The sequence below is a fragment of the Acanthisitta chloris genome, unplaced genomic scaffold (assembly GCF_000695815.1).
Source record: "Acanthisitta chloris isolate BGI_N310 unplaced genomic scaffold, ASM69581v1 scaffold36991, whole genome shotgun sequence".
Classification (NCBI taxonomy): domain Eukaryota; kingdom Metazoa; phylum Chordata; class Aves; order Passeriformes; family Acanthisittidae; genus Acanthisitta; species Acanthisitta chloris.
The window spans coordinates 875-10,107 of NW_008655015.1; the positions used below are offsets into that span (position 1 = coordinate 875).

Consider the following 9,233-nt stretch of genomic DNA (forward strand, 5'->3'; position numbering starts at 1 on the left):
AGAAATTGTCTAGTTGTGGTGTCTTTCCCCCTTGGAATGAAAGTAGGTTGAGTTGGGCTTTTTGCCTTCAAATTCACTGAGCTGTCTTTAAGATAATTTCTGGGTTTCTTCCCTTTTATTCCTTTGGATTTATTCAAGTGCAGGCTTTCCATGCAAAATGAGCTGAGCAATGGTGCAAAGGAAATCTGGCTTTAATTTAAAGGAGTAATTTAATAGCAGAGTTTTTGTAGAGTATGCACATACACGCAGCAGAGTCCATGAAAATAGAAGTTGGAACTTAACTTTAAGGACAGAAACAAAATATTGAGACTGTTAAAACTTTAAATTTCTGAGTGAATGATTGCTCTCAACATATATACAGATCTTTTATCACTCATGGTGCTAAAACACCCTGAACTTGCAAAAAATAGATCCTTGATCCTTGTTTTCTTTTACATTTTTCCTTTCAGGTACCTTATCAACTTCTTGCTAGATGCCACATTGGGAATGCTGCTAATCTACATCGGGGTGCGTGCAGTCAGCAGCATCGTGGAGTGGCAGCAGTGGGAGTCCCTGCGCTTCGGTGAATATGGTCAGTGTGTCTGTTCTTGTGCTGAACTGGTGTTCAGGACAGAATCTCAGAATATTTCATCAAGTGATTAACTCATCCTAAAATCCTTTTACAATCATTTTAATATTTCACTTGTAATGAAGGTTCTTTTGAGTTCTATATCTCAGTATGCACGTTGTGTCTTAGAAAGCACAATGAGTCTCTAAGCACTTAGTGAGTTTGGAACAACTGCTTGAGTCTATTTTTTTAGGAGTGATTGAACAAATTATCATATTGGCTAATCTCATAGGAAAAATATCAGCATGATCAATTTACTCTGAAACTCTTCTCAGTAAATGATAGCTGGAAGGTCATTTCCTCTTGAAGCTTTCACTGAATTGTCTGAAGATACAGACAAATAGTTCTGCCAGCTCTCTCTGAAGTGAACAGCCACATAATTTCAGTGAAGAGAGTGGCACAATGGCCTGTGCTTGTCCTCAAGTGAGGAGCACTCAGACTTTTGCACATAGGGCCTGTATCATTGGTGAAAAATGCTTATGTGTTTGGTAAAGGCTGAGGGATAGGCTGGTGAAATCACTGTAATGTGAAGCTGTGGGGTTTATCTTCCATTATATTAGCCACAGAAGTCCACTGATCTGCAGAGGTTGTGGATTTGGAGCTGCAGTTAAGTATCACACGTTGAATTCTGTTCAGCCTGTTAGTTTCAGATTGCTTTGTCTGACTGGTTGGAAATGGAAGTTCTGTGTAGGTGCTAAAAGTCACATTTGAAGCTTCTCAAGATAGGAATGGGAGGAGACATTGCCTTGTAAGTGAGCTATGGCAATGGTTTGAGAAAAAAAAAGTTATAAATGGTGAAAAATGTTTGCCTAAGATGTTATAAACTTTCAAAGCAGATTCATAATTATTATCAATAGGTTTTAGGGTTTTGTAGGTTTCTTTGGTTTTAATGGTCCTAAGTGACTGACAGAATTAAGAATAAATCAATAAAGGCCTTGTGAAATTGGAGAACTTGAAATGCTTGGGAAGTAAATATAGCATTAATTGCTATTTGCTTGAATGTCAGAGGTTTAAAATGGAGATGATGACAAGCACATATCTAAGGAGAAATAACTGCCTATACTATTAGGGCATTTGTGGCTAGATTTATGTAGATTTAATACATCTCTTAAACAATCACAAATTCTACCCTAAAAGCTGTTTAAATCGCTACTGCCACAAACCTACTTATCTGCTTTTTTTTTTCCCCACAAGCCATGGTCCAATATCAGCAGTCTTTTCCTTAGACTGGTGCATATCTGACTCCTCAGGGAACTGACTGAGAGAGCTAAACCATCAGAAAATTCACTGTATGTAATAAAGTAAATAGTTCCTCCAGATCAGCCCCCAGACCTGGGTCTCTAAGGAGTTAGGTAAGCACCAATGCCTGGGAAGGGATGAAGGGCAAGGAAAAAGCTGAGACACTGCTGAGTTCTACCTTCTGGCTGAGCTTGAAGACCAAAGCTGCTTTTTCTGATTGTTGATTTGGCTTGAAGCCATCTAAAGATGTTTGAGCAACTTTCAGCCCATATGACACTGACTCACCATTCAGAGCAAAAAACGTGGCATATCTATTACAGTTATAGGTCAGTACTTGTAATGATGTCAGATACTAGATTTTATTTCTTCTTCATTACATTCTGATTTTTCTTGGCTAATCTGTTGTCCTCTCCCAGTTTAATGTCCTTTTAACAGTAAGCAGTCTGTATGGATGGGGAGATGGGGACAGCATATTCACTCTCCTGAAATTTCTCTCTCTTTTAGTGACTTCCAAAATTAATCTGGTTTTATTTTAGTTAGTTATGAGGCACCTCTGACTGCAGTAACTAAGCTCTTAAAATCAACAAATACCTTGTGCTCCGCTGTGGAGGATATCTGTGACTGATCCATTATTGTCACCTGCATTGGGAGATCTAAAATGCCTAAGCTTATTGATTGAGTATTTCTCTTCTGTGTATAACCAATGTATGAAATTATGCAAATCCTCTTTACTTACTTGTTCGTTCTAATATCAGATCATTTTATTAGTCACTAACTCTCTGTGTCTTCATTAATGTGCTGTCCTGACCTTAGAGTGTTGGGTTTTTAATCAAGCTATCATAGGGACGATTAAAAAAGCACATTATAAATCTCTGTTTCCATTAATCATGTGGGAGAGGCTTCTGGTATAAAGATAACTGGACAGCAGATGGAGAGTTATTACTAATGGCTGTGCAGTGAGGTTGGACCTTATGTAAGAAATCCATCGGAAAAGGACAAGTTGCATTGGGTCATTTGCTTCTGGTAGTGTTCCTGTTGTTTCTGAAGTGAAAACCTTCATATCAGCATTTTAGTCAAAATTTTGCTTTGACCCCAAGAAAAGTCTTGTCTTATTCCTCAAAAGATTATTATTTAATATCAATTAAATCATGTAGGGTAAAAGAGGGGACTAAAATGCAGTCCTATGGGGTTGCAAATGTGTTCAGACTTTGTATTTTGAAGTTAAATATGGATGTTTAGTATAGAATCATAGAGTGATTTGGGTTGGAAGGGACCTTACAGACCATCTTGTTCCACCCCCTGCCATGGGCAGGGACACCTTTCACTAACCCAGGTTTCTCCAAGCCCCGTCCAGCCTGGCCGGGAACACTTCCAGGGATGGAGCAGCCACAGCTTCTCTGGGCAACCTGTGCCAGTGCCTCAGCAGCCTCACAGGGAAGAATTTTTTCCTGAAATACAATCTAGCCCTGCCCTCCAGCAGTTTGAAGCCATTCCCATGTCCTGTCACTCCATGCTGTTGTGGGTTAACCCCAGCCAGCAGTCAAGACCCACTCAGCCACTCACACACTCCCCCACCAATGGGATGGGGGGAGAGAATCACAAGGGTAAAAGCTAGAAAAGCTCATGGGTTGAGATAAAGACAGTTTAATAGAGAAAGCAAAAGCTGCACACACAAGCAAAGCAAAACAAGGAATTAATTCACTGCTTCCCACAGACAGGAGGTGTTCAGCATCTCCAGGAGAGCAGGGCACATCACGCGTAACGGTTCCTTGGGAAGACAAACACCATCACTCCAGATGTCCTTCCTTCCTCCTTCTTCCTCCCACCTTATATACTGAGCATGATGTCCTATAGTATGGAATATCCCTTTGGTCAGGTTGGGTCCCCTGTCCCAGCTGTGTCTCCTCCCAGTCTCCCATGCACCCCCAACTTCCTTGCCAGTGTGGCAGTACAGAACACAGTAAAGACCTTGGCTCTGTGTAAGCTCTGCTCAGCAATAATAAAAAATTATTTCTGCATTATCAACCCTGTGTTCAGCACGAAACCAGAACATAGCCCATACTAGCCCCTGTGAAGAAAGTTAACTCTACTTCAGCCCAAACCAGCACACATGCTCTTGTCCAAAGCCCTTCTCCAGCTCTCTTGGAGTCCCTTCATGTACTGGAAGGCCACAATAAGGTCACCCTGGAGCTTTCTCTTCTCCAGGTTTCTCTTCTCTTCACCACCACATGGTGACTGGGTGTCTGCTGCTGGAGGGGTGTCAGAGTCTTGGGCACTTTATCTGAAGTAGTAAAGTCAGGTCCTCAGTTTGGACATCAGCGTGATTTCAGTTTGTTTGCTGTAGGGCAACAAACAAGAGCAGCCCCCAGACAAGTCTCTGCTTGTGACTGAGTGATGTTTGTGTTTCTAGAGCCTAAATAATCGTTTGTCTCAAGTTAGTTCTCACTGTGAGCTCATTTCCCTTCTTAGCTCTATTACTTGATCCCTGGTGATTCATTACTTGAAGCTGTCACAAAAATAGCAGTGTCCTGCTGGTTTTAAAAGCCTCTTCTTTATATGGAGGATAGTTTTTAAGTATAAATGCCTCAAGGAAGGAATGGATACCAAAGTATCAGCATTTATAAATGGTTGCTGTTTGCACAGCAAAACAGCACTGCACACTGACGTATGAAAAAAGCAGCATGGCACTGCCTCGAGGGCTTTGGTACAGCAGAATTTTTAGTTTTATTAGGTTTGTCTTCATATTTCCAGTTTTGTGTTTTCAGTTTCATTACATCAGCAGTTGGATCTTAATAGAAGTGCAGAATGAGTTAATACATTTGAGTATGTAAAGAGGAAAAAAGCACTCATGATCTGTACTGAAAAGAATGTTCCCCCTGTTCTCCTTCCCATCTTGTCTTGGGCTACCTTCACTACTGCAAGTAGAAAACAGGTGATGAATCTGTCTTGGTGACTATAAACACTATTGGCAACTAAACTGTGCTTTGGTCTTTTCACTTGTCTTTGCCTCTCACATGGCAAAGCTGATAAACTCTATTTGATGCATCTTTTCCCTCCAGCTCTTTGCCACTTGCAGAGCAATTTACTTAGAGCCATATGGGGTACAGAGCACTGACTTTAAAGCTGTTTAAAAGTTATTTTGGAGTAGTTCTCTGAGTTGGCATTTTCTCAAGAGAATTTTTTCAGGAACTGAAGAACAGAGAGAAGTTACAGGACAGAGGAATTACAGGTGTTTTGTTCAAGAGCTGTCTGTACCAAGTAGCCAATGCCAGTAGCTGACACCAGCACAGACTGGTTTTGCATTTCCCAGCATTTTCAAAAAATGCTGCTACAATTGTCACTGCTGAGGATTCAGAATTTTTCAGTTTCAGTCTTAATGTGCTTTTCTGGCAGTGGCAAGATGTCTACTGACTTGCTGGATTATTCTATGCTGCAACTTACACATGACAGGTATAAAATCAGAATTCCAGAGAGACTGTGAGTGACTAGAATTAGAGCTTTATCACTTTAAAGTTCTAATTTGAGTTTGTGTACTGAAAATACAAATGTCCCAAATATTCCTTCTTGGGAGCACCTCCTGGGTCTGGTGATGTTGTTTACTTGAATTGCATGGCTTATAAAATCATGGAAAAAATTTGGTTGGAAAGGATCTCCAGAGGTCATACAATCCAACCTCCTGCTCAGAGCAGAGTTCACTTCAAGGCTGAAGTGGGTTGTTCAGGGCGTGGACCAGTCCAGTGTTTAATTTATCCATGGTTTGAGATTTGAGAATCCCTTTGAATAACTTACTCCAGTGCTTAACCACTCATTGTGAAAGCTTTTTTCCTTTATGTCAGCATTGTCTCCACCCATGCAGTCTGCATCTTCCCAGCTTTTCTGCAAGAATACTATCGGGGGGATGTCAAAAGACTTGGGAAATACAAAGTAGACAGCATCCCCTGTTCTCCTCACTTGTAACAGAGCTGAGAGAGAACTTTGTAGATGTAGTAGGACACACAAAAATCCTCAAGTAGAATGTAATATACACAGCTTCTGATTTCAGTCATGTACCAAAGAAAGCAGCTCCCCTTTCCACAAAAACATCATGGAACAAAACCTTCATTGGAAATATTGCACAACATTCCTAATACTAAGATTCACAATTTTGGGATGTGCAAAATCTCCTGAGAGCTGGAACAGATGGGAAATTGCTATAGCTGTCTTCACATTCAGGACTTAAATACAGATTGGAAAGCAGTTCAGAATAAACTGGTAGTTTCAATGGTAAGGCTGTAGCTAGAGTTAGATTTTTTTTTCAATATTTGCTAGTTGGTGAAGAAAACTAAAGAATGCTAATAAAAATGTAGACTGTAGAAATTAATTGTTGAAATTTAATTCTCAAATCTAATTCAGACCTTGTATCTTCAGAACAATAACAGTTGCTTTGAACTTCTGGTGTTTCCCTTTCACATTTTCTAACCTTTTGCTTTCCCCAAGAGAAACCATAAACTGCAGTGTGTAGCTGTAAGACTTGAACATTTTAACCATTTTTTTCTCTTGGACTGCTGAGTGTGTTGATCACTAGCTCATACTGGTTTTAGGGTTAGGAAGTTTTCTTTGGTTTGGACTCTGATTTATCAGTTTCTCTGTGAGGCACTTAGGCAGCAAACAGTAACTCTCAGACTATTACCAAGTATTAATACTGAAAGCCTTTCAGAAATGTTCCAGAAAAGGAAGTAGCAACTGTCCATTATGCATTACAAACACATAAAGGCATCTGATTTTCCATTGCCCATTATTCATCCCCAGGCTAGAAGTTTTGAGCTGCCTTTGAAGATGTTGCAGAGGCTACTGCAAAGACTAAAGCACTGTCACCCTCCTCCAGAGCTTCCTTTTCGTTTCTTGGGAAATGCTACTTCAAGCTCACCTGCAAAGCTTGTTAGGCTTTAACAGCCCTCTTATTGGCCCCCTCTTTTTTTTTTTTTAATTCTCTGTCTTCTTTCATAGTCTAATAGTCTACATCAGTTTTTCTGTTCAAATATTTGTGGTCTTCATTCTGTCCTGGCAGATAACTTTGTGCACTTGGTTCTCACTCTGCCACAACAAGGTGCAGCAGAATTTCAAACCCTTTTAGACTGAAATTAAAATGTGATCTTAATTTTTTGTTCAATTAAATTTTTCATAGCAGCTCTTGCACCTGTTGCTTCAACTGGGATTAGTTACTTATGGTAACTAACTTTGTAGAGAGGAGAAATACTTTTGAGGTAGCCCAGGGAGAGTGGCAGAAATCATAGTTCTGCTTAGACTGAAGGGAAATGTGTTTTCCTTGAGCTGTGTTTCCCTTAAGTTTTCCTTTTTAAGACACTTAATACTTCGTGATAGAGAGTCAAAATTGACAATGTAATAAGAAACAAAAGCAATGCAACTCTATTTGTTTTGCTTTCATCAGATTATATAAAACAGTGAGTGTATAACAGGTATTACTGAATCGGATTAAAACTGAATCGTGTTAGATTCAGTTTCTAGCTGATACTTTCTGAAACTTGGGGTGAGGCTGAGGGAGGGAAGGAGCAGCACTAAGGGAATTTGGAGCAGGCACTAAAAAGGATATAATTGCTGTGCTGCCTCTAATAATACTGCTTTTCCAAGATGTTTACTGTGAAGTAAAATCAAATCAATGCATACTTTGAACCTTTCTCCTTTCTTGCAGGTGACCCCCTGCAGTGCAGTGCTTGGGTGGGCCAGTGTGCTCTGTACATAATGATTATGACATTTGAGAAAACCATCATCATCATAGTGCTGCTTATACCTCAGTGGAAAGAGGTTTGTGTTTTTACAGCATTTTACAGACAAATGAGTTTCAGGTGGAGGCTGTAAAGACTTCCAGTAGTGTTTATTGGTTTGGCTCAAGCACCAGAGCAGTCTACAGTTATTGCAGATTATCTCTGTGGTAGTGGTATGTTCTTTTAGTTTAATTAGGATATTGCTAATGAGGCTTTCTGGCATCCACTGCTAGGAATATCCTATCATATCTTGAAGGTTTTTTATATACTGTGATATAAAAACTGTTATTCTGTCTCTCTCTGAAGTGCTCTTGAAGCTACTAAGAGGCTTTTCCTTTGCTTACTTCTTTAACTCTTGCTTACAGCTATTTTGTATTCTTGTAGTACTTTAAAGGATTTTCTTTGCCTGACCTTGTTGATAGATCTTACCTGTAGACTTTCAGACATTTGCAGTGGATTAGTGAAGCTGTTGCTGATGACTGTATAAATATTTATTTTGCTAGAATCTGTGCAACTTAATACTCAAAGCTGTGACATTATAGCCCATTAAAACCAGTTAGCCTTATTGTGTGCTCTGGGCTCCTTTGGGAACTGTCTTTTCCTTACCATGTAGTTTGTAAAACTCTGCTCTGTTTAAATTTCCTAAAGATGGAAACTGAGACACGTTCCCTGGGAGCTCACAACTCTAAAATGTTCAAGATTATTCTAACTCAGCTCCTCAGACTTCTGTAAGCAATAATGACAGAGATGAGTTTCTCTTCAGCCCTGCTTATCTGTGGTAATTTATAAGCTGTCCTAAGTGCTTTCCTTTCCCCAAAGCTGTCCTTTTTTGGTTCATTGCATTATTTCTGTCGCATTAGCTAGTACATGAACACTGCACTGACTAACTCAGTGATGTGCACATGCTGCCATGATCTGAACTTAATCCTTTTCTCTTCACAGGTAGCTTTATTGAATCCCATAGAGAACCCCCAGCTGGAGCTGGCTATCGTCATGCTGATAGTTCCCTTCTTTGTTAATGTTAGTACAACTTCTGTGAGACTTTTCTTGGATATCTTTCTGCCTTGTGTTCATTAATTAACCTTAGTCCTTAAAACACAGTGCACCTTGGTGCTGAAGTTAATTTTTTAAGAGAAAGGGTGTTAAAGAATGGCTGAAATGCCTGGATATGTAGATTTTACAGAGCTGAAGTCCATACTGAGCCAAGGAACCAGGCTCAGGAGAGGTGCAGAAAATGCCTCATAGACCTCTTTGGCCTGGTGACTTCAGTGGATTGGATGTGATACTGAAATATTGACACAGAGATTATAAAAGTACTGTGAAATTTGTTTCAGGAAGCAGTTGGTCTAAGGACAGATGTACCGTGAAGTATCCTGTGTCTGAGCATAGCTAATAGTGCCTGGCCTTTGGTGGAGCAGAGGAAAAGGGCAAGTGTGCAGTCTTTCTTCCCAAAGTATACTCTCAGCAATCTGGGATTCAGAGCCAGAGATGGTGGGAGTCCTTGCATTTCATAACTGCTGGTAAAGCATTGCTACATGAAGAGTTAATATATAATCATTGTGAATAGTTGCTACTTTCCTTATTTTCTTCTCTGCCACAAAGGAATGGAGTAGGTGGGCAGCATT

At 40.0% G+C, this 9,233-nt stretch overlaps 1 protein-coding gene across 1 annotated transcript in view; it reads left to right on the top strand.

Annotated features, from left to right (window-relative positions):
* Positions 1-449: 449 nt before the first annotated feature.
* The window catches only part of TMEM110 (transmembrane protein 110), a gene marked incomplete at its 5' end in the record, with an annotated part of 10,074 nt that continues 1,290 nt past the window's right edge, over positions 450-9,233 (top strand). The window contains 3 exons of the mRNA XM_009083750.1: positions 450-571; positions 7,536-7,648; positions 8,551-8,628. Of these exons, the coding sequence (XP_009081998.1) occupies positions 450-571; positions 7,536-7,648; positions 8,551-8,628 (313 nt within the window). The remainder of the gene's footprint in view (positions 572-7,535; positions 7,649-8,550; positions 8,629-9,233) is intronic.